Genomic DNA, 25,199 nt, shown 5'->3' on the forward strand with positions numbered 1-25,199 from the left:
ACCTGCTTTCCTCCAGCATTTTGACCTTCTTCTGTTTCAGCTCTCCTTGTTTCACTGGTAAACAAATACGCATTTTGGTAGGATGCACATTTATGGGAGTTTCTTCAACTACAGGCACTTGTATGTCATTAAAACAGACCTCAACTTGACTCAACAGTCAAGTCCATACTCATCAGCACAACATTTGTGCAAAATTATTTTGCACCTTTAAAATATGAAAGTCAGTTTTGTCAAATTATGCAAAAAGTTCCACAATATTAATTAAGATGATTAAATTAGGATACATAAAAAGCTAGCTTGAAACTAGCCTTAGCAAGTCAAAGTGTTCTAGTCATTTTATCCACATTGTCAGAGGACAAATTACATAAATGAATGGGTTTGAAAAGTATATATTTAATAGAGCCAAAAGAGCCCAGAAACATGTAATAATTCAATTGTAGCATAAATTTACTTCAGTTTAACAGTATGGTGCCGTCAGTCAGCCATTTTAGTCAGAGAAACCAAACTGTTGCTCTTCAAGGCTGTATGACTGCTCTTATTCCTGTAATTTAAAAGTAAACTGTCATTTGTGTAATTTAATTGGGGATTTTTTATTTTTATAGAAGTATCTATCGCAGCTGGCGGAGGAAAGTCTTTTGAACTTCCACACAGAGTCGCCAAACACTGATTGAAGCTCATGTGAGACTACTGGGACTGCACCGCTGCTGGGACATACTGAATGAGACAAATCCATCAAGACAGAGAGACACAACACAAACACAAAGAGGAAGGGAAGGAACACAAGGAGAACCGGAGCAATTGGACCCTCTGTGTACTCTAGTTCATAGTAATGTGAATTTTATGAACGTTTTCATGAATTAAAAAATGGGTTATTAAATATCATATTTTAAAGGAATAGTTCACTGGAAAAAATGTAAACGCATATTACATTTTTGTCAGTGAAATACAGTGATTTTTCTAAATGTTCATGCTGCTGTGTTCCTGTACAGTGGAAGTGAATGGGTACTGTGGCTCCAACATTTAAAAAGAGTCATAAAAGTACCATAAAAGTAATCCATGTGCAGTGCTGGATAGTATCTGATTACATGTAATCTGGATTACGTAATCAGGTTCCTAAAATGAAATACTTGTAATTAGATTATATGACATTTTAAAATACTTGACTACAGTTACTTTTTATTGAGTACTTGATCACTTAATCACAAAATAGCAGTAAATCATTCATAATTCAATGATTATTCCTAATCCTCCCAATTTTATTTTTTAATTTTTTCTCTCTAAAAAAGCCTATTGCTTATATATGTTCAGAAAATCTTCCAGTTTTATGGAATTGCACACACAAGAGTGGCCATTAGCTATAATTACATGGAAATTGAGAGGCCACACAACATAAACAAGTAAAATATTTTTAGTAAGTGTTTTATTTATTAATTAGCTTTTTGTCAAATTACGAACCCTGCAGTTCCAACACAAACCCCAGTTTGAGAAAGCCTGAAGTATGTTTAATGCACTTCACATTGTTGATAACAAAGCGTGGAATACATTTTCTTTCTCTTTGCATTTTTATATCAATATGCTACAAGATTATCATATTCAAAACAATGTGATAAATGAGTTAGGTCAAAAGTAATCAAAAAGTAATCAGATTATATTACCTAAAATGTGTAACAGATTAGCCTACGTCACTAACTACAATTTTCATCATGTAATTTATATTCCGTAATGGATTACAGTTTGTAAGTAATCTACCCGTGAACTGTCCATGTGATATGTGTGCTATATTCCTAGTCTTTTGAAGCCATATGGAGCTGGCCATGATTGAACTAAAATGAGTGAATGAAAAAGTCGTGACCACAATATCTTTTTTCTCCTCCTACGTACACTTTTAAAAATAAAGGTTCTTTTTTGGCATCTGTGGTTGCATGAAGAATCTTTAACATCCATGGAACCTTTCCATTCCACAAAAGGTTCTTTATAGTGAAAAAGGGGTCTTTACATTTTTAAAATGTTATTCATACTAAGAAGAAAAATCACAGAAAGGTTCTTCTGTGGCATCACTGCAAAAACCCACCTTTTGGAATCTTTATTTTTAAGTGTGTACTTGACAGCCTCAGTTCCCATTCACTTTCATTGTCACTTTCTGCAAAATATCTTCATTTGTGTTCCAAAGAACACAGAGGTTTGAAATGACGTGAGGTTGAGTAAATAATGACAATTTCCATTTTGCAGTGAACTGTCTTGTTAAGTACACTGTCCTTATTCATAGGACACAAGGTGGCGTGTGTATCCTCTGTAGGTCAGGAAGTTTTTTTACACTGTGAAAAATATGTATCAGAATGTGAAATGCACTGGTAAGTGTAGTGTTTACATCATTTGCATCTGTCTCATTCATACTCTAAAGCTTGCATATGCTTTAGAGCTTGCAGATTTTCCTTCGGAAGTGCCTTATTTAAATTTGTATTTAAATTTGAAGAGGTGTAAAATGATCCTCAGGTTAATACTTGTTAATATTCTGTTGTATTGCATTTTCTGTGGTCATTTTTTTTCTTCAGTGTTCAGGTCTTGAATCTGTTTCATGCTTAAATATTCACTTTTTTAAAGTGCCTTAGGTGGTCAAGTGTAGTTAATGTCTCAAAATGCATAATAATAATAATAATAATAATAATATTTTCATCATTGTTGTACACAGAGCTCAGACTTTAGGGATACTTGAACTGGACCATGCTTATTTATCTAATATCAAATTTATTTGTTGTGTGTGAGTGTGTGTGTTATAATGTGAGTATATTATTGGAATGGTTCTGGAAAACTTTTTGTCCGCTGTTTTATATTCTGTTAATGATAGCATCCCATTTTTCTGAAAGAAAGATCTGTATAATTATTTTGGGTTGCATTGATGCAAATATTGAATAAACATTTTGGAAATAGTGTGGCCTGATATTTATGTGAAAACGACGAATACCGAAGCTTCGTGTCCCATAATGGCCCTGAATGACATGTCTTGGCCTGTACATTACGAAATAAACCTTGCATCTTTTTTAACCTGTGGTCTTTTTTTTTTTTAAATGGGTCAGTTGAATAATATAACAGAGAGACAGTGACTTCATCCTCACCCATGCGCAATCTATTACATAATGACATCACTTCTGTTCCAGCGTCCATCCCCGGGCGGCGGAAAGTCACGATCTTTAACGAACACCTCGTAGAAAATACGAGAAAGACCTGCTTCATCAGATCTCAATTTTCATTGGTCAACTTGTTATCCGCCTCTATTATTCTGACCAATCAGAGAGCTCGCAGGGCAGGATTACGCTATCGAGTTGCTGGGCAGAGAACACAAAATCAACATCAGCGGAGAATACGTTCGAACTTGGACTGCGCGATAAAGCAGGTTAGTAGGATTTGTTCTTCGTCGACTGGCTGTTGTTTGAAAGAAACTTATTTTGCAACATATAACACTTGTGAAGGTTTTACCTTACAGGCTGCGTCAAATAAAGGCTAAAACGCGTTTGTTCTCTGCACGCCCTGAGGCTTTGTTTATGTTTATGTTGCGTCCGTGCATTTGCGCGTGCACATAACGCCATGCATTAAATTCGTGTTATACGTCAAATATAAAACACGTTAATAAAATTTAGTATAAAAACTGAGTATTGTTTCGCCAAAACACTTTGTTTTAGAGAGTGTAGATCTTCTGTTTGTATGGTAATGCGGTCCATTCATTGTGTTAGGCTTGTGTATGAGCCAAATGGACGCTGCTGATTGGAGCAGCTGTCTGTCTGTATTCATTTATGCTTGAGAAAGATTGACATATTAACTTTAACATATCTGCATCCTAGGTGCAAAAGCACATTTCATACGCTGAAAAACTTAATTCCTTAACCATGGCAACTGACTGTGAGGCATGGCTAAATGCAAACCCTGTTGGTAAGTTCAAGTTTAAATGTTTCTAGGTCAGTGTTTGAGAACTATTTGCTCTCATATTTTGTATTTGATATGATAAGTCTTGGTGAAGTTGTCAAGGTCAGGACTATCACTTGTTTGTACTCTCTCAGTGGTACAGTTTGTACTCTCTTAGTGGATTAGTTTGTACTCTCTTAGTGGAATAAAAGTCTTTTAATGGGCCCAAACTAGAGTTAATGCTATTTTTATGTATATTTAGTCAAACTATTCACATGTTATCATCCACAGAGGCCGGAAATCTTAGCGATTCCTTCCCCTCCGGGGACGAGGACAGCACCTTCGCTGGAAATGTCAATAATGAGATCAATGGAAACTGGATATTGGCCCCCACCGGCAGCATTCATGAGGCAAGACTCAAGGCCAAGGTGAAGAGACGTCTGAGGAAGAACTCCTCCCGGGACTCAGGCCGGGGCGACTCGCTGAGTGATAACGGTGATGTGGTCCGGTCCACCGTTCCGCCCACCAGCCCTAAGGGCAAACTGCTTAACCGGAGGTCGAGGATGGGCAAGGGACGAGGCCTGCCGAAGAAAGGTATTGGTGCTGTTTTCATTCCTTAAAGCCCTTACACACCAAGAGCCACAACTATATGCATCTACACCAACAGATGAAAATGTTCTGGACTTCAGATATTTTGATTTATTATGTGCACTGCAATAAAATATTGGAGTGCACATAAATATGAATAAATTAAATTTGGAGTTCTGGAATTCTGAAAGATCCAGAAGTCCAGTGCATGTTAAAAACAAATTAAGTGTTGGCCTGGCTCTGTTCCAGCATCCACCGCTTTATTTTAGCCAATTAGAGGGCTAACAAACATCCGACTGATTCTTAATGCGAAGGAACTGACACAAGCAACCAAACCCCATATGCATTCACACATGCGTTCATAACAGACGGTCACTCCCATTCATTCAAATGTTGTTTTACCCAGCGGTGGTCCTTTGTCGAGGGTTCAACGTCCCTGAGTGCAACAGACCTGAATTGATTTGGAAAAGTCTGGCTTGCAGAAAAAACGGCCTACATGCCGTCTGACTGGCTGCGTCAAGTACACTACATGTGTGCTGACTTGCTAACATAATACCAAGTCTGCAAAAAAACCCAACACTTGACTCTCTTTGTGTCTGATGGTGATCATTTAATCGTCTAGATGAGTGTTTTAGCTGAGATTATCGCCCCCTCCTGACCTTTCCACCTCCCCCATCACCCACAAGATGACTTAATGGCACACTTCTCTTTTTGATTCCCTCTGCAATGGCACAGTCGGCCCTGTTTGTGTTGCGTAACTGCTCGTTAAGTCAGCCCGCAGGGCAGGGCAGGAGATCCTGTTAGCTTTTTTTGGCCAGAATCCTTCAGATGTAGGCATTGCAGTGAAAATGTAGTAGGTTTGCAAGTGCCCCACTTCATCCATATAGGCCTGAAAACAAAGTGGATTACAACGTATTGACAGTGTCTTTGGAGGCTTTGCGGTCCTTAAATCCGAAATTACAAATTGGTGACCAACCGATGGATAGAATCAAGTCTCCACCTTAAATTCTTTTCTTTTTCAGTAATCTGTTTCACTCAGATGTACATCACAATACTTTAAAAAACAAAAACAAAAAAAAAACTGTTGCTACTTACATTTCATTGCAAGTAAAATGAAGCACAGTGTATTTTAACATGAAGGATGTTGCAGCCCTATAACAGCTGGAAAGGAGGGCCCTATCCCAAATAGTATGGTTCCAATTATTAAAAACATAAGGGGTGGGGGGATATTAATGTGATGATATTAGATAATTAAATTACATTACTAAAATGCATAATTTATTTTTACCTGTAATTCAACCTATTAAAAGGTATTTTCAAATGATTATTTTAGCACATGCATAATACCATTGGCTTTGACTCCAGCCAAAAGTGAAATAGTTTACTAAAAGACTTTCTCAAAATATCTTCTTTTATGTTCCACAAGTTTAGAATGGCATAAGTGTGTAGCAGAACATCTATACCTTGCGTGCATACACTGCTTTGGTGTTGTTTTTTTTTTAACCAGTTTGGTTAGAATCAGTTTCTGTTTCTTGGTTAAGTATCAGTTTGATGCTTGTGGTCAGAGCTCTGCACATATCGAGAGATGATGTCACTAGCTGTGAATTAAAGGGGCCCAGCTCTGTTTACGGGACGACATTGTGTGGTTAAAGAGTTTGTTCACCCAAACATGAAATTTCTGTCATTAAGTACTCACCCTCATGTCGTTCCGAGGCCGCCTTCTGTTATCTTCGGAACACAAATTAAGATATTTTTGATGATATCCAAGAGTGTTTTTTTTAAAAAAAGTGTTTTCCTTTTATCCCCCATAGAAAGTAATGTAATTGTCGTCATTTAAGGTCCAGAAATGTAGTAAAGACATCGTTAAAATAGTCAATGGGACTGCAGTGGTTCAACCTTAATGTTATGAAGAGATGAGAATACTTTTTGTGCTCAAAAGCAAAATATAAATAATTCATGTTTCCCCTGTCATTCTTCTACACTGTTTACATTCAGCGCTTCCAGGTTCTACATCAGAACACCGGCTCAGTATTGGTCGGCTCCTGTGTCAGCATCACACACGTGTCGTGCTGCTCACATGAACAGCGTACGCCAATAATGAGTCTGTGTTCGGACATAAACACAGAAGTGCTGCACGTAAACAGCGTAGGAGAATGGCAGGGGAGAGACGAACTTGTTGCTTCATTAAATTAAGGTTAAACCACTGTAGTAATGTCGACTTTTTTAACCATATTTTTACTACTTTTTTGGACCTTGAATGACTAATTACGTTGCTTTCTATGGGGATTAAAAAAAAAACCTTGGATTTCAACAAAAAAATCTTAATTTGTTCTGAAGATGAACAAAGGTCTTATGGGTTTGGAAGACATGAGGGTGAGTACTTAATGACAGAAATGTAATTTTTGGGTCAACTAACCCTTTAACATGACAATGTATTTTCATTTGCTACAGCAGAAGGTACTGAAAGAGTTGCATGATTTTCGTTCTTCTTTCCATTCTCGACATGTCGTCACTTTCAGAGTTCCTCCAAAGCATTTTATTGTTCTGAAAGGATATTGTGTTTTGTATTCATAGGTGGGGCTGGTGGTAAAGGTGTTTGGGGAACACCTGGGGAAGTTTATGACGAAGATGAAGTTGATGTTAAAGATCCCAATTACGATGCGGAGCAGGTAAGAGCCACGCAATACGCTCGCCTTTGCTTTTTTTTTTAACCATGAAATTGGCACTCAAACTTGTTTCTCCAGGAGAACTGTGTATATGAGACGGTCGTCCTCCCTCTGGATGAAGAGACGTTTGAGAAGACGGTCACTCCTATCGTTCAAGAGTACTTTGAGCACGGGGATGCTAATGAAGTGGCGGTGAGATTTATGACCGTGTTGTTGAATGAGGAGACGGCTTTTGCCCTTTCATATCTAATCGGTGTCATGCAGTCCTGTGCGATTATTTTTATGAGTAAACAAACCTGGGGAACGGTGTATTCTCATTATAATCAGGACATGTCACTCTGTTCCTTCAGGAACTGCTTGCCGAGCTTAATCTGGGCGGCATGCGTGGTGACGTGCCCATGCTAGCCATATCGCTAGCGCTGGAAGCGAAAGCCAGCCACAGGGAACTGACGTCACGACTGCTCAGCGAGCTCTGTGGGCACGTGCTTACGGCTGGTGACGTGGAGGCCTCCTTCCACAAACTGCTCAAAGAGCTGCCCGACCTGGTGCTGGACACACCAGGGGCTCCGCAGGTAACACGCTAAAGCTAGTGTACATTTAAGGTGTCTGTCACTTTTACTATTGCAAAAACTTGGGAGTTGTTCAAACCCTTAACCCTACGTATTAAAGGTAGGGTAGGCAATTCCGGAGAGGCTAGCAATAGCAAGATGGCTTTGAAAGTATCAGATTATGGGTTGCCATCTCGTAATCAAGGTTACGACATGGCATGACTTCAGCATAAGCTTGTTGTTTTGGTTCAGGAGGAACTGTAAAAGGTGGCTACTGTTTGTTTTTGGTGCTCAGTGACTGTCTACAACTCTGCATAGCCACATCCAACACGCTGATTATGTGTGATGTCTGCACTAGCAGGTGCATGGAGGTATGGAAATGCATATGTTGACAGGCAGGTAGGACATCGTATCATTGCATTCAGATTTCGGACTGAACCTTTTCCAGTCCTTCGACAGAAGATGTTATATATATATATATATATATATATATATATATATATATATATATATATATATATATATAAACAACATAAAAAAAAATTAAAAAAATATATAATATAATATATAATATACACACAGTCAAACATTTCATTCATTAATACAGTTTATTCACTATAGTTTAAAAAAAGGTAATAAAATATGACCTCTCAGAGTTAAACTGTGTCAGAAAGTGTTAATCTTAATTATGTCAGATAACACTTATTCAAAACATGTTCAGGTCAAAGTGTCTGAATAATTTTTGGTTCCAAATTTTTATCAGATTTACTGGTAGTCCACTGTATGAAGAATTTTTGGGTATAATGTCACACCTTATTTTGCTATCCTCACTTACATAAATGAACTATAGTGTCCTGCACCCACAAGTAAATATATATAAATATATAATATTTAACCTAACAACAAAAGAAAATCATTCACTGCACATGACTGAATAATTTTTGTAACTTTAATAATGATTAATCTAGATTTATTTTATACAGCGAAGACAATGCAGTGTTATTTATTATTTTATTCTATTTCTGTACCTGAACATTGTAATGTTTCACTGGTATCTAAAAATTTGAAGCACTAGCTCAACCCCGCCAGTAGAAAAAAAAACCCTGTCGTTCTTTGCTATTAAATTAAAGATAAAATATGATAGAGCAATAATATGAATAGTGAAAGTAACAGTAGCTCCTAGAATATATTTTAAAAGGCATGAAAATACCTGTGGGAAATTATCTATTTGCTAAGCCAACTAATTTGATTCATATTCTTTTGGTATCACTGCCCAAATTTTTAAAAAATTTAAAAATGCAATGAAAATACAGGTATCTGTACTCTGTATCGTCAAGTACTAAAAATGAAATATCGGACTCGTTCTGGAAAAAGTGGTATCAGTGCATCCTTTTATATAATATAGCATTATATTCATGACATTGTAATTGGAAAATGAACCAGATTGACCAAAAAGATTTAAATATCATATAATTTTATATATTACCATAATAATATTTTATAACCATAATGGCATTTTTCAAAGCTTTAATGAAAATTAAAGCGATAGTTCACCCAAAAATGAAAATTCTGTCATCATTTACTTACCCTCAAGTTGTTATAAACCTGCATGGGTTTTTCCTTCTGCTGAACAGAAAAGATGATATTTTGAAGAATGTGGGTAATCAAACAGTTGATGCGCCCCATTGACTTCCATGTAATTTTTTTTTTTTTTTCTTTTTCTCCATACTCCAAGTCAATGGGGGGCATCAACTGTTTGATTACCCATATTCCTCAAAATATCAATTTTTGGTTGAACTATCCCTTTATTTATATATGCATATTTTATGTATCCACATTAAATATGAATAAATGATTTTTTGACATGTTAAGGGGCATGAATAGAAGAGATTAATCGCAATTATTTGTATGACATTTAATCGTCAGCCAAAGTTCATAATCATGAACTGCTCTAGCTGAGGCGCAGTGTAACATTTGGCCCAGTATCTAAGCTCCGGTGTGTCTTCATGTTCACTTTGCTGAAAGAGTGTTTATTACACTGCGGTTAACAATGAAAACTCTGTGGTCAGAGTGTGTCTGACTGGTTCATCTGCACCATCAGAAGAAACTTTCAGCTGTTTCCTTTGGCTTCATACAAACACCAGAGCTTGTGCTTTTGTCTCGCTGTGTGCAGAATGCTGGGTCAGCGCTGTGCCTCCAAACACACTCTCTGCTGTACAAACACATTTACCCCGCCTTCACTCCATACACAAGAGCAGATGTTGTTTGAGTGCTAGAATGTGACAAACACAACCCTTTCTTTCCTTCACACCCAATACAGTCCAAATACAAATGGTAGATGTGCCAAAACAGCACGTGAACAAATATTGACCTCCCACTCCATTAGTATGCTCTGATGTGTGTTACTACTGCATTATTTGACAGTGTGCTAACTCCAGCTGTGCACACAACTGCTCTGTTTACAGTTGGACACATTTTAATGGAATTTTAAAAAATGTCACAATGAGGAACTTTTTTTTTTTTTATACTTTTAAATTCAATATCTGCGGTGTTAACTGATTTCAGTTCCTTTTAGAGAGAGAGAGAGTGTGTGTGTGTGTGTGTGTGTGTGTGTGTGTGTGTGTGTGTGTGTGTGTGTGTGTGTGTGTGTGTGTGTGTGTGTACAAGAAATATAATAATGCTTTCAGTGGAAAATGAGTGATCTTTCCCTGGAAATTTTAAATATATCAGTGACACTTTACAATAAGGTTTCATTAGTTAACTAGTTTATATAACATGAACTAAGAATTAACAATACTTCTACAGCATTTATTAATTTTTGTTATGTTCATTTCAACATTTACTAATACATTATTGAAATCAAAAGTTGTATTTGTTAATATTAGTTAATGCACAGTGAACTAACATGAACAAACAATGAACAGCTGGATTTTTTTTAACTAACATTAACAAAGATTAATAAATACTGTAACAAATTATTATTATTATTATTAAATGTTAAACAATTAAACTTTTTTTTTTATATATTTGTTGAAGTTTTTAAAGCTTTAAAGAAAATCTCATAGGCCTAATTATTTCTGTTTCTTTTTTTTTTTTTTTTTTTTTTTTTTTTTTTTTTGGATCATGTGATCATAGTGGGTTTTTATGGAAATGTATTGAGTGGAAAGCTCTCAGAACGAGTGATCTTTACCTGGAAATGTTAAATGCTTAATTCCCATTTACTTTTGTCTTGTAGTTGCTCGGCCAGTTCATCGCACGAGCCGTTGCAGACAACATCCTCTCAAAAAGCTTCATTGATGGCTACAAAGGACAAGTAGACTGTGAATACGCCAGGTATTGAATGTTTTACACATTTGATGGGTCTTATTTTGTGTTTTTTGAAAGCGAGTTTGACGTTGGTTTGTGCCATTTCATCAGAGCTGCTTTGGATCGTGCGGCCGTGCTGCTGAGAATGAGCCGATGGACCGGCCTTCGCATCGACAGCCTCTGGGGTTCGGGTGGCGGCCAGAGACCTGTCAATCAACTTATCAAAGAGGCAAGGACACACCCACTCACTGGCTATGTTACATAACATCGTCCTTTGTCTATGAAAGGGCAAACTGGAACGGCACATTAAGCATCAACACGTGCGTTCAAGCCTGTAACTCTAACAGATTGCATAATTGTTGTTGTTGCAGGTTAACCTCCTTTTGAAGGAGTACCTGTTATCAGGTGACACAGTGGAAGCTGAGCGGTGCTTGAGAGAACTGGAAGTCCCACATTTTCATCACGAGTTTGTTTATGAGGTAATAGCTGCAAAACGGACATTTGAAGTGGAAAGCCTGATACAGCTCTGCCTGATTATTCATTTTTTCATATATATATTTTTTCCTCTTTAGGCTGTTATCATGGTCCTGGAGTCTAAAGGCGACAGAACCCTTCAAATCATCCTACAGTTGCTAAAGTCTCTGTGCGCCTCTACAGTTATCACTGTAGACCAGTTGAGACGGGTAGGTACGGTGGCCACCTGCTGGTCATTTTGAATTACTGCAGCTTTAAAAGTGCTTCTTATCAGAATTGTCTCCTCTTACAGGGATTTGAAAGAGTCTACCTGGACATGGCAGACATCAGTATTGATGTTCCATGTGCGTACTCGCTCCTGGAACAGTTTGTGGAGCAGAGCTTTAATGCCGGGGTCATCGATAAAAAACTGCGGGACCTCTGTCCTTGTCGGTGAGTGAGGTTTTTTTTTTTTTTGTGTGTGTGTGTGTGTAAAGGCAAAACTTTGCTTTATTATTATTATTATTATTATTATTATTAATTATTATTATTATTATTATTATTATTATATAAAATATTTATTATAGATTACATTTATTATGAATAACAGTACATGTATAATTATACAATATAAATTACAATATGTATAAAAATATTACAAATGTTGTTATTATTAATAATAATAATAATAATTATTATTATTATTATTATTATTATTACATAAAGTGCTTGTTTATTATAAAAATATATTTATGAAGTGTTAATAAATTGATTACATAATTTATTATTATTATATTATTGCATTAAAATTATTTGTCATGTTCCCAAATGAACAAATGAAATTTCATTTTCCTTTTTTTGTCATTTCTTATTAAATTTATTATTATTATTATTATTATTATTATTACATAATTTTATTATTATTATTATATTTATGAATATATAAAAATATTAGGGGTATGAATCATCACTGGTCTCACGATTCAATTCGATTAAGATTATCATGTCAACGATTCAATTCCATGATGTGTTGCATCCTCAGTTTTCAATGTTACTGCACATGGCTACATTTTCGTCAATGAATATAAGCATCAGATATATGATAATTGCTGATGATATATTATCTTCTCCAAGAAAGTACTTACTGAATGTAGTCAAACAAAACTTAAGTCTGAACATAGCAGACAACAGGAGCATGTAGAACTAATAAACACTAGTAAATACTAAAAGGGCATGAAACTGTCAATTTGTGTATTTAAGTTACAATAACACTTGCACGTACACACTCGCATGTGCGTTTTTGTGTTTTTCCTCCCTCTGCTATTTTACGCTAGCGCAAATACAACGAATTATGTCAGTAGGTTATAATCCATTATGGTCTATTACTGCATCGATGCAGAATTGTCGACGTCTGCATCGCGATGCATCGTAGAAATTTCAACACCCCTTATATATTATATAATGTATTAGTATTACGTAAAAATTATTTTAGTCATGCACCCAAATTAACTTGTTGGGTTTTTGTTTTTGTCAGGGGCCGAAAGAGGTTCATGAGTGAAGGAGACGGCGGGCGCCTCAAACTCGAGAGCTACTGAGTTCAGGAGTCCCACAAGCCATTTCTGTGGCAGCTGCTCCAGTTGTGATGCTTACTGGAGTTCTGTATTTCTTTAAGTTGCTTGTATTTGTCATTAAAGTTTAAGTACTTAGAACTTCCCTTCTGTCAGAACACAATGGGACTGAAGGGCCAGGCACTTTTAAAATCTGAAGGAGATGTAAATCCCCCTCGATCCTTCTGATGTGACTTATATAAGCTAATCCTGAAAGTGCCACACTTATGACTTAGTCATTCCATGTTTTGTATTCCTGAGTTCACTGCCACTCCTGTTCTCCAGTTAGCAGTGTTTGTAGAGACTTGTGGATTTGTGTACATAGCTTTATAAGTGAGGGGCATGTAAGCTAGAAGCTTTTTCTCCCTCCTGGGCTGCTTTTTGTATACTGTGCTTGAGTTTATTTTCTTTTTGACTTTTCAAAGGTGTCATTTCTGATGGTCACTGACGAAAGGACAAAACTGAGCAATGTACAGCAGCTGGGATCATTTCACAGAGGTGTCAAGAACATTTATTTTTATATTTCGGTAGACTGGTGGATGTGAAACGTACCTAACTTACTTGCTCTTTGTTTAAAATGGTTGACAAATAAATAATAAAGTTTGTCATTACTGGTACTCACTTGAGAGCTCTTTTATATATACAGTCAACTCCAGAATTAATATGAGCAAAGGGGGCTTTGAAAATAAATGTACTTTGTTTATCCTTTTGATCTTTTATTCAAAAAATTCTAAACTTTCTCTGAAGTTAATCAACAAAAAGAGGAAATGGTTTGAAATAAATCTTTTTCTCTAGTTCATGTTGGCCACAATTATTGCAACCTCCTTTTCCAAAGATCACAGCTCTGAGTAGTCTTCTATAATGCCTGATGAGTTTGGAGAACACCTGACAAGAGATCAGAGACCATGGGTCCGTTCTTCGCACATCGCTTAATATATTTGAGATGATTTGACGGATGCCAGATCTTCTAATTGGGATAACTGAACTCAAAATAACTGTGTTCCTCGAAAAGGGTAATGTATCGATACTCAAAACCACAGTCAGAAATGCAGCGATTGGCTGGCATCAAGATGGCAACGTAGTGATATCATATAGCCTAACAACTTGACGAATTTCTGGACCATATTAAGAAAACAGCCAAGCAACCAAAACAACATAAATAAATGTAATAGATAAATGAATTGTGCACTGTTTTTTTTTTTTTTTTTTTTTTACATGATTCCCAATTACTTAGGCTATAGGCCTATTCACAGTTTCACAGTAATTAGCAATTATTTCAATTTTACCTTTGAAGCAGATTTGTAACAGGACAGCATTAAAGATTCTTAAGGGTCAAGATCAAGTTATCTGCATTTCCTGCGCTGCATCAAGCCACTCCCATAATAGCTGTCACAGTTCACAGACTAACTGTACATCATGTAAGACTCCAATAAAATTATTAGGTAATTATTTCCTTACTAATAAATCTCTCTATTAGTAAAACTGGCTGTGTCTATATTATGGTAGATGTCACAACATTATAATATTATTTGCAAATTTATTTTTATTAAATGTATTATTATTATTATTATTGTCCGTTCATATTAGGGTACACTTGTAAGAAAGTAGCAGTGGCTGGGACAGACTTTAAAGGTGCTACAGAGGATGTTTTGTTTTATACATTTTTGCAATATTACTTGAAACTGTCTTTACTAACTGATAAAAGACTATTTATTAGGTGCACTGAAAGTAATAATATTAATATACGTCATCTGTGCACGAGGTAGGGCCTTAAAAACATCAGCCAATTGCGTAAACAATTGGCCCTCTGGCTTGTCAATCACTGCCATGACGTTCCTTGTGAGAGACGTGTGCGGCTGCGCTCTCCAGTAACTTTCCACACTCTACAGGCGCCGCATGCAATGAGACAGGAGTAACAACTGCAGATTATGAGTTACCTGCGGTGAGTCCGACATAATGAATCCACTAATACGACACAGCGAATGCCGGTGGTAAACACTCTTGTTCCAATACTCGTGCACGAGTTTTGGGAGGCGTTCCCTCGAAATGAGCTGTGAAGGAGGGGGGTTGTTCTTACGCATGCGCTCATTTCAAAAACTCACTAACAGTCTTTGGTTTCTCAGTCGACGAAAAGATCCTCTTTAGCACCTTTAAGCATCACCTCTGCTTAAAAAAGATGCAATCTAATCCTGTTTACATGAAATAAGCCTGCTCCCGAGCAGGTTTAAACTCACGGACCTGTTGCTATGACAGCAAGTCCAGGATGAGCGTCGAAGAACCGAACAATCCAAGAACATTCCAAATCGTCATCAAACAAATCCAGCTAACTGAGTTAGCGACATACAAAGAACGGACCCCATGCCTGTGCATACTATCCATCTTAAATAGTATGTGGCATTAGTAATATTTTATACTATTTAGGGTGGATAGTATGCACATTGGGGTGCAGGGCATTCCTCCATACAGAATCACTCCAGATCCTTCAGATTCCAGCTCCATGTTGGTGCTTCTCCTCTTCAGTTCAATCCACTCATTTTCTTTAGGGTTCAGGTCAGGGGACTGTGATGGTCATGGCAGAAGCTTCATTTTGTGCTCAGTGACACATTTTTGTGTTGGTTTTGGATCATTGTCCTGATGGAAGATCCAACCACAGCCCATTATTGGACTTCTAGCAGATTTTTTATCTGTTGGTATTTGATAGAATCCATGATGCCATATATCTCAACAAGATGTCCAGGACCTCCAGCAGAAAAATAGGCCCACAACATTAAAGATCCAGCAATATATTTAACCGTGGACATGGGGTACTTTTTATCCCTCTTTGCACCATGCCAGTCTATTGGGTTTGCTGCCAAAAAGCTCTTTTTTTTTTCTTTTTTTTAGTTTAGTCTGACCATAGAAGCTGGTCCAGTTTGAAGTTCCAGTCATGTCTGACAACTGAATATGCTGGAGTTTGTTTTGTTTTTGGATGAGAGCAGAGGATTTTTCTTGAAACCCTCCCAAACAAGTGATGTAGGGGCTGTTTGACATATTTTTAAGGCTTTCTGACCCCAAGACTCAACTATTTTCTGCAATTCTCCAGCTGTGATCCTTAAAGAGTCTTTGTCCACTCAAACTTTCCTCCTCACCACACATTAGCATGATTTAGACACACGTCCTCTTCCAGGCAGATTTGTAACATCTTTAGTTGATTGGAAATTCTTAATTATTGACCTGATAGTGGAAATGGCGATTTTCAATGCTTTACTTACAGCCATGTGATGCTCAACGATCTTTTGCTGCACATCAGAACTATATTCTTTGGTTTTACTCATTGTGATGAATGATTAAGGGAATTTGGCCTTTGTGTTTCTTAGATATTTTTGTACTCCTGTGGAACAGTAAGTCATGGTTGGACAATTTCATGCTCCTTGTCACCCTGGTGGGCTTAAAAAATTTAAATATGAAAGGGAATATGCTTCAGAGATATTTTACTCATAAGAATGTCTAGGGGTGCCAATAATTGTGGCCAACATGTATTGGAGAAAAACATTTATTTCATAATGTAAAATTTTAAATTTTACTCTTTCAATTTTATTACTTTGATGAAAGGTTCGAATTTTGTGAATGTTTGAATGAAAGATCAACAATGGATAAACAATGCAGATTTATTTTCACAGCCACCTTTGCTCATATTTACCAAGGGTGCCAATAATTCTGGAGTAGACAGTAGATAAATGCACGGATGGATAGATACAGTGCCTATAGAAAGTCATCATATCCTGTGAAAACCTTTAGCTTTTGTCACATTACACCCTGAAAAATAAAATAAATTAAGTGTAACTTTTTTGAGCTGTATGTACACAATACAACCCTCATCATCAAAGTGAAAACATTTTAACACTTTCTGCAGGATTATTAAAAATTTAATTAGTGAAATACTTGGTTTGGTAATGTGAACAGCCCCTTAGGCTATATTCACAGTCAGTCCAAATCCGATTTGTCTATCTCTCTACATTGTGTACTGCAAGTAACTATCCCAAAGGTGTATGATGATTTTCTATAGGTACCGTAGATGGATGGATGGATAGTTTTTTTTATTATTATGTTTTTGAAAGAAGTTTCATCTTCACCAAGCATAAGATTTTTTGATTTAAAATACAGTAATATTGTGATATCATTGCAATTTAAAGAGTTTTCTATTTCAATATATTTTATAAAAATGTAATTTATTTTTGTGATGGCAGGATTCTTTGATGAATATAAAGTTGAAAAGAACATCATTTATGTAAAATTGGATTTTTTTTAATAACATTTTCAGTGTCTTAACGCTCACCTTTGAACTATTAAATGTGTCCTCGCTGAATACTTAAAAAAAATAGTAGAACATTTAAAGATAACTAAATATATAATTAAAGGTGCAATATGTAAGAATTTTACAGTAAAATATCCAAAAACCACTAGGCCAGTGTTATATATTTTGTTCACTTGAGTACTTACAATATCCCAAATGTTTCCAACTATTTGTAAATCGTGAGAAAATTGCAATTTTAACCAAGGCTCCGGGACGTGTGAGGAGACGCCTGTCAATTGCGTCATACCCGCGTTACCCTCGGTTTCCGGTTTTATTTTGTAGAAACCATGGAAACACCAAAGACACTTTAATATATTACATGTTTTAATAGACAAGGGAACAACTGTTTTGATATATTTATAGACAGAAAACTAATTATTGTTATATAGCTCAACACGTTTAGTCTTATTGTTTAAATCTAATTTTCTTGATTTTTTGCGAGTACCATGCTTAACCATGCCTCAGAGAAAAACACTATTTTGTGAAGTAGCTAACACAGCATGATCAGATGCAGCTTTATTTTTAGTAACAGTAATACAGCATTTTCTCCATCATACAATATGTTTTAAAATGAATTGCATGCCATTTAACAACACAAGCCATCCAGCATTTAATATGATGTTCTAAAATCGATCCATCTTACTGCAGTGTGTAACAAGTGTCGACTGTAACTGGCGACTGTGTCATAATAAAAGTTCTGCTGCTCGTGAGGCGTGTTGCGCAATCGCTCGTTCAGCTCCCACAACACTCGGTCCTGCTCTGCTTCATACTACAGTAACGTTAATAATCTCATCCATGAACATGATTTCTTCCCAAATCCAATCCCAATTCTTTTGCACCAGCTGTGAAGTGAAGACCACATGTCCCAAGATTCCACGCTCAAACTCGGCGTCATCAAGCTACGCCTTTATTTTGAATAGGCCTCTAGCGACCTCTAGCGGACAGAAAATTTTACATAGTACACCTTTAAATATGACATTTATAAAGTGGAATATATTCAAAACTAGACAAAAATATAAAGGCCTGTGCATAATCCCAATTTCATGCATTAATTAGTTGCTATTTTATTTGACAAAAACCCATATTCACAGTGACTTGCAGTTTTACATATATTTACAATGAATTTGAGAATATAGCTATTGAAACCACGGAACACACCTGCAACTGTTCTGAAAGAACTTGCTGAACAAAAACAAAAACATAGATCTGAAACTGAACTGCCTCTTTTAAATTATAGTGATTTGAACATATAATTCTTAATGTGCCTATGTGCCTTATGAACATACATAACCTCATTCATAAATATAAATTCTAGCAAAAGAACAACTTTTTTCAACTGAAGGTTGACCAACATACATGAGATATGACTGACTATAGAAGTGATATGTGCTGATATTAGGTTGTGATGGAAGTGTGTACTTGATCCTTAAAAGTATACCCTACTCTGCTTTTTCAGACTATTGTTGATCCTTTAAAGCCAATTCTTGTTGTTTAATGATCTCCTGAGCTTCTTGCTGCATCTTCTCCAGTTTCTCCAGCGTCACAGACTTCAGAGGGAGGAGTTTTGGTTTGCATAGGACCATGATGGGCACGTCCTCCATGGAAAGCTGACCTGCACGAACAAAACACAACGCTGACTGATATACTCAGATAACCCACATGCACTGGGTGTATGCAACAAGATATGGAGTAAAGTTGAGCTGTGGACTCCAGTGTTGCAGTTGTTTATCTTGACAGTGGCGTGGTTGTCAATTGTGTCATCTTTCAGTCAGTCTGTATAAGGGTGAGATTTGGAAAGCCCCGCACTACATCGATCACAAGCCTGCTGGGCATAACAAAACAACACCAGTGGAAAAACTCACCTTGTTTAGGCAAAACCTCTCTAAACATTGACTTCACTTCAGGCATTGTGCTTCAGCAAGGTACCTGTTAATGTAATGCATAAGACTATTACTATACAATCATGCATTTTGTGACTATTTGAATATATATATATATATATATATATATATATATATATATATATATATATATATATATATATATATATATATAATACAGTCTACCGTTTATCAATAGTGTCACATACAAGTTTATTTCTTGAGCTTCAGACAAACGTTATTGCTGATAAACGACAATACTATATACTAGTATACTATACAAACATATAGATAATGCACTCTAAATAAACATTAAAAAGCATAAAATATTCCTCGGTGCATGGATTTACCGTTTATCTCATCAGCTGGTTTTAACACGCACTTCCGGTACGGCTCCTTCTACTCGCACGGCCTATGTCTCGAGACAAATAGCCCGCTACTGCCGCCTAGCGACACTGACGTTAAATGTTTTTGGCTGATGTAGTTGGTAATTATGTTTATGTTTATGTAATTTATGTTATTAAAATGTTTAATATGATTTATTTTGTTTGATAAATACTGCGTTCATAAAGCGAGCTGCTTTATGCACACACACACACACACACACACACACACACCAGCAAATGTCCCCAAAGATAACCATAAAGAGACAATAACATTTCTGGGTCATATTTCACTCCAAAATCAAAAGAGAATCATTAAAATAATTGCACATGAGCATACCCCTATTCTGGACCATTATTATTATTATTATTATTATTATTATTATTATTATTATTATTGTTGTTGTTGTTGTTGTTGTTGTTGTTGTTGTTGTTGTTGCACATGTGATAGTATTTTCACAACAGTTAGGCACATTTCTCCTCAATTTCATTGTTTCACTAAACTGCACAAATTATTTCAGGAATTACACACTTATTACATAAAATCTTTAATCAATTCGTCCATATTTCAGTTTTTCATATTTCATATTCCTGTTTTATGATATTTCCGTCCTCGATTCACCACTTTCTCCACCACTTTCTCTGCTGATAACTCCCAGGGCATTTTATTGCGTCTGTCATTGCAGCAAAATTTCCAAAACAAAAATAAACTGGAGCTCCAGAAGTCTCGTGACGCGTCTGTAATGCGTGCGTGTGACGCGCGCTGGGGAGGGGAGCGCGAGCTGCAGCACTGCTGGAAAGGAGGAGGAAACAAGGATGGCGGAGTCACACCTCTCAAGGTAAAGCACTTTTACTGCTCTACGCGGCTCCGAATCGCACCTTCCGCGGCGCAGGGTTTATCTTCGGCCCGATAAGCGTGCGCGCCAGGCGGTCGAGCGCGATAGACGCCGCGCTGTCCTCGTTCGGTGGGTTTGAATGCACTCTTTTGTTCAGTCCCGGAATGGCCGCTGCTTTGTGTGTGTGTGTGTGTGTGTGTGTGTGTGTATAGAGTGTGTTTTTTCTTTTTCTTTTTTTTACATATTCCGTAGGCTTGCGAAAAGAAAGAGAGAGTGTTGTGAGGGGAATGAAAAGAAAGGTGCCGCGAAAGCCAAGTATGCGCGCGGAATGCGTCTGAGCCACCAGACAGTAAACAAAAGAGTGATTTGTCCCAAAATGGTCATAGAGTCAGAGTCAACAAAGCTTTATTGGCATGATTTTTAACATTTACAACATCGCGAAAGAGTAGGCTATAAAATACTTAAAGCACTCACATATTTACTACAGAAACTAATTACGTTTAAGTAAATAAAGAAATAAGGGGAAAAGACAGACATTACAAAAAACGTAGAGAAAAATATACATTTATCGGTGTCAGTTCAACAGACAGTACACGACTGCTGCTGCGCGCTCACGCAAACACTAGCAATGCGATTCGTTCTTTTGAATCGGATCTTTTCAATGAATCGATTGAACCAATTCACATAAGCTAATATATCTGCGTTTTTTGATAACCCAATGGCACACACTTGTTTTAAAAATGCATGATTTTTTTTTTTTTTTTTTTAGTAAGCTACACATTTTGATTTTCAAAACTAGTGCCTACAATAAATGTCTGTCTGCTTAGAGGTTCCTATGTAACAGAAGACACAATTTAGTATTTGCACTAATAAAATGTGCGACACTTTGTTTACTTGCAAACTGTAGCCTAGGCCTATGTACTACCTAAATAATTTACCTTAAAGGGATAGTTCACCCAAAAATGAAAATTTGATGTTTATCTGCTTATACCCAGGGCATCCAAGATGTAGGTGACTTTGTTTCTTCAGTAGAAAATGATGATTTTTAACTCCAACTATTGCGGTCTGTCAGTCGTATAATGCATGTCAATGGGAACTTCATCTATAAGAGTAAAAAAAAAACATGCATAGACAAATACAAATTAAACCCTGCGGCTCATAACGACACATTGATGTCCTAAGACACGAAACAATCAGTTTGTGCGAGAAACCGAACAGTATTTATATAATTTTTTACCTCTAAAACACCACTATGTCCAACTGCCCTGCACATCCGGTTAGTGAGGTCAAAAAACACGTTCTGATGACGGAAGTGATGTTTCGCGCTTTGCTTCAATGAGTGCGAGACATCACTTCTGTTGTCAGAGCGTGTTCAGACCTCACACACCGGAAGCACAGGGCAGTTGGACATAATGGTGTTTTAGAGGTAAAAAATTATATAAATAAACCGATCGTTTCATGTCTTAGGACATCAATGTGTCTTTACGAGCCACAGGGTTTAATTTGGATTTGTCTGTGCATGTTTTTTTTTTACTCTTATAGACGAAGTTCCCATTGACATGCATTATACAACTGACAGACCACAACGGTTGGAGTTAAAAATCATCATTTGTGTTCTACTGAAGAAACAAAATCACCTACATCTTGGATGCGCTGGGGGTAAGCAGATAAACATCAAAATTTCATTTTTGGTGCAGTAACATTTGTCATTGTTTGGCAAAATTTTGTGGGCAAAATTTAGTAATTTCAAAAGGAATCTCCTTGTTCGGGAGTTTCGCATGAGGGTGAAAAAGTGAATGATAGGATTCGCTTAGCTTTAAATATCATTCAGAAACAGAGATAGATTTAGGCTGCGTTTGAGTCAAATTTTGTATGCCCTTCCCTCGCTAGTCTCATCCTCAGGCATCTGAACGTCTGATGCATATGGCACACTTATCTGGAAACACTTCAGGATTTTCGAAGTCCTCATCTGGTTGGTTGAATTCTACAGGATGTCCGGAAAACGTGTGTGTCATGTTCTTTAACGGTCCGCCTGGAAACAAATGCTGTGACGCCAAACCCTTTCGTGGAAGAAGAATGTCGTCGTGTTTACAACTGTGACAATGAGCGTTTAGCAGGATCAACTTAACTCTGGATTTTCAAAAGTATGTTGTAAGTTCGTGGCAGTAAACTTGCACAACATTCTTGAATGAATAATTTGTAGATGCATGCCGGTCTGTTATTGTAGGGACATCGACATTACATTTTCACGCCCTTTAACATGATGCAGAACAAAAGGAACTGTGATTGGTTGCGTTACATGTCAGTCAAACGTCCTCTTGCGATAGAGTCCAGATCTTCTGCTGTCAGCCTGAAGGTCTGGCCAGAGATCATATTATTATAGGGAGATAAGAGGGTCTGTATCTCTTACCATTGGAGAAAGCGTAATGGCTAACTTAATCACATGCAGCACCTTTCAGCCTATTGTGTCGCCATTCAAAACTCCTCCCTGCGTACCGCCAATGCGTACCGCCAGTTAGCATTAGCCGTTACGCTTTTTTGGCTAAAGGTTGCAGGCTTGCCTTCCAGTGGCTTTGGTCTGGCTACGCAAGACTATTCCTTCGCTAACTTCACTCGGATGTACGTCAATGCTTACTTGAACCCTTGAAATGAGTTTAAATGGAGCGCCCGGCCTAAGCCCTTGATCACTGGAATCTGCTATGGAGCTGATTTATTATTTTCAGGTTTTCTGTGTTAAAAACAGTCAGCTTAAAGGTGCTCTAAGTGATGTCACGCATTTTTAGGCCAAAACATTTTTTGTCACATACAGCAAACATCATCTCACTATCCACTAGCTGCCTGTCCCCTGAACACACTGTAAATAACTCGGTCTCTGTAGTCACCACAAGCTCCGAAAACGGCAATAAAAACAAACTGGTGCAGCCTGGACCACAAAACATAATAAACATGCTCCAGCCAATAACCGACAAGAATGATTTTAAACGCGCGTTCATGACTGTTTCAGGAAGCACGGAGGGGAGGGGGAGGGGAAGGAGGAGGAGGAGGAGGAGGAGGAGGAGGGAGGGTCTAGCTAGCCTCTGTTTTGTTTGACAACACTTCGAACGTCAACAGAAAGTTACTCCACCCAGGATCATTTAGAGCACCTTTAAGGTAGCTACAAGTGTTAAATGTCAAAATAATGGCAATATCATACACTAGAGTTGTGTGGGGTGGGGGAAAATTAAGCACAATCTGCTGTGACGTCACAATCGTGGTGCATTGTGGTCTGTTGGTCTACCTGAAGTGTACATATTATTATGATTCAAAGCATAAGGAATCGTTTGCTCTCCAGTCGCTCTTGCGGTACTTTGATGTCATACGCTGATCAGTCTGCTTCGATGCATCTCGAACAAGCCTATTGAGTAGGCTCGCTCCCTCTGTCAAAATCGAGAGGTCGAGGATCTGTCCAACTAAACTTCCCTCGCACACTTGATGAAGTTGAACACACATGCTCTCAAGTGGCCTAGACCACAAGTGTGGGTATTGGGACAGGGCCAAGAATGAGCCCTGTGTCCGAATATGCTTATTTCCATATTATAACAGTATGTGAGCTAGGATTGTGTAGTGGATTGTCAGAAAAGAAAAAATGTAGGATTGTTGTAATGCATCAGTTATTGATTGGATGTTGAGATGTGGGCGTCGTTTAAAAAAAATGGAGGCAGATGAACTTGCAGAGGCGGGGTTTAAAGTCAGTATGAAATGGAGGTTGCGATAGACTTTTCTTCGCTATTGTGATGTACATCTGAGTGAAACAACTTCTCAAACAAGACAAAATGTAGAGCGGAACTTGATGATTATTATTATTATTATGGGGAATTGATTGGATGGTTATGGTTTGCCATTTCTGTGATCCCATGTGAGTGACAGGCTGTCCCGCCCTCACATCAGCAAAAACGTCATCAGAGAATTGAACAGATGTTGCTGCAAGAATTAAGTTATTTTGATTGAAGATTAGGAGGGTGCATGCATTTTAAAAAAAATGATGTAGATGGATAAATAATTTATAATGCTGCAATATTCCATTAAAAAAACAAGAATTGCCCATTTTGATTGCATGATTACTTTAAAGATTCGCTGATACTTTTCTAAAAACTGATTCTTTAAAACGAATCGTTCGAAAGAACCGATTCGTGGTCTTTTCATCAGTAACGCACGCGCACACGCACGCACGCACGCACTCGCTGCGGATCGAGCTCTTCCCGCTTTGAGCTCCAGCTGCTCCGAGTGCCGTTTGGCGGATGACAGTTTGTTTTCACAGAGGGCCTGTCTGAAAAGAACGAACACTTACGTCCTCAACTACGGGAAATTAATCGTTTTTTCGTCAAGATGAGACCGCTTATTCCAAAATGTACGAGTTTGGTAAGAAGCTTGCGCTGACATTTGTGTTTTGTGATGTTTTTTTGTGGGAGCTCGCGCAGGGCTAATGCTGTTAGCCTGTTAGCCGCAGCTGAAGGGTGGCTAATGCTAGCAGAGATATTTCCTTAGCCAGCTTTCAAGCTATCTGTATATGCTGTCATATATCACGACACAGCGAATGTGCTCAGATTGTTTTCGTTTTTTCTTTTCTTTTGAAAGCTATGTAATGTTAGTCGCTATTAATGACATTTATGATATTTTTATGGTTTAATAGCAAGGAATGTTTAGCTAGTTAGCCATGTCAACA

General features: G+C 37.3%; 4 protein-coding genes across 11 annotated transcripts in view; 3 read left to right on the forward strand and 1 right to left on the reverse strand.

Annotated features, from left to right (window-relative positions):
• rbm20 (RNA binding motif protein 20) overlaps positions 1–3,042 on the forward strand; it is a 92,567-nt gene extending 89,525 nt beyond the window's left edge. For all 3 annotated transcript variants that reach the window (XM_048167525.1, XM_048167509.1, XM_048167518.1), the window contains exon 14: positions 603–3,042. In XM_048167525.1, coding sequence (XP_048023482.1) covers positions 603–671 — 69 coding nt within the window. In that variant the 3' untranslated portion in view covers positions 672–3,042. The remainder of the gene's footprint in view (positions 1–602) is intronic.
• A 199-nt stretch (positions 3,043–3,241) lies between these two features.
• Positions 3,242–13,682, forward strand: pdcd4b (programmed cell death 4b). Its single transcript, XM_048167534.1, has 12 exons — positions 3,242–3,391; positions 3,837–3,924; positions 4,189–4,491; positions 7,060–7,154; positions 7,230–7,343; positions 7,502–7,723; positions 10,935–11,032; positions 11,117–11,234; positions 11,377–11,484; positions 11,578–11,688; positions 11,772–11,911; positions 12,993–13,682. Exons 2-12 carry the CDS (start codon positions 3,882–3,884, stop codon positions 13,051–13,053), a joined length of 1,413 nt encoding a protein of 470 aa, XP_048023491.1. The 5' UTR covers positions 3,242–3,391; positions 3,837–3,881; the 3' UTR covers positions 13,054–13,682.
• A 4,755-nt stretch (positions 13,683–18,437) lies between these two features.
• bbip1 (BBSome interacting protein 1) lies at positions 18,438–19,758 on the reverse strand. Of its 2 annotated transcripts, none has more exons than XM_048167592.1 (3): positions 19,629–19,758; positions 19,261–19,324; positions 18,438–19,010 (listed from the first exon to the last, which is right to left on the reverse strand). In XM_048167592.1, the coding sequence occupies exons 2-3, from the start codon at positions 19,304–19,306 to the stop codon at positions 18,856–18,858; spliced, it is 201 nt and encodes a 66-aa protein (XP_048023549.1). In that variant the 5' UTR covers positions 19,307–19,324; positions 19,629–19,758; the 3' UTR covers positions 18,438–18,855. The 2 variants fall into 2 exon arrangements, with proteins under 2 accessions (XP_048023549.1, XP_048023554.1); XM_048167597.1 differs by lacking the exon at positions 19,629–19,758 and adding an exon at positions 19,488–19,572.
• Positions 19,759–20,380: 622 nt separating this feature from the next.
• shoc2 (SHOC2 leucine rich repeat scaffold protein) overlaps positions 20,381–25,199 on the forward strand; it is a 29,536-nt gene continuing 24,717 nt past the window's right edge. The window contains exon 1 of one of the 5 annotated variants that reach the window (XM_048167568.1): positions 20,381–20,500. The gene's annotated coding sequence lies outside the window, so the exon portion shown is untranslated. Of the gene's footprint in view, positions 20,627–23,665; positions 24,896–25,199 lie in introns of those variants that run through there. The other 4 variants (XM_048167579.1, XM_048167586.1, XM_048167552.1 and 1 more) reach the window with 4 other exon arrangements.

The sequence above is a fragment of the Megalobrama amblycephala genome, linkage group LG2 (assembly GCF_018812025.1).
Source record: "Megalobrama amblycephala isolate DHTTF-2021 linkage group LG2, ASM1881202v1, whole genome shotgun sequence".
In the NCBI taxonomy this organism is placed as follows: Eukaryota; Metazoa; Chordata; class Actinopteri; order Cypriniformes; family Xenocyprididae; genus Megalobrama; species Megalobrama amblycephala.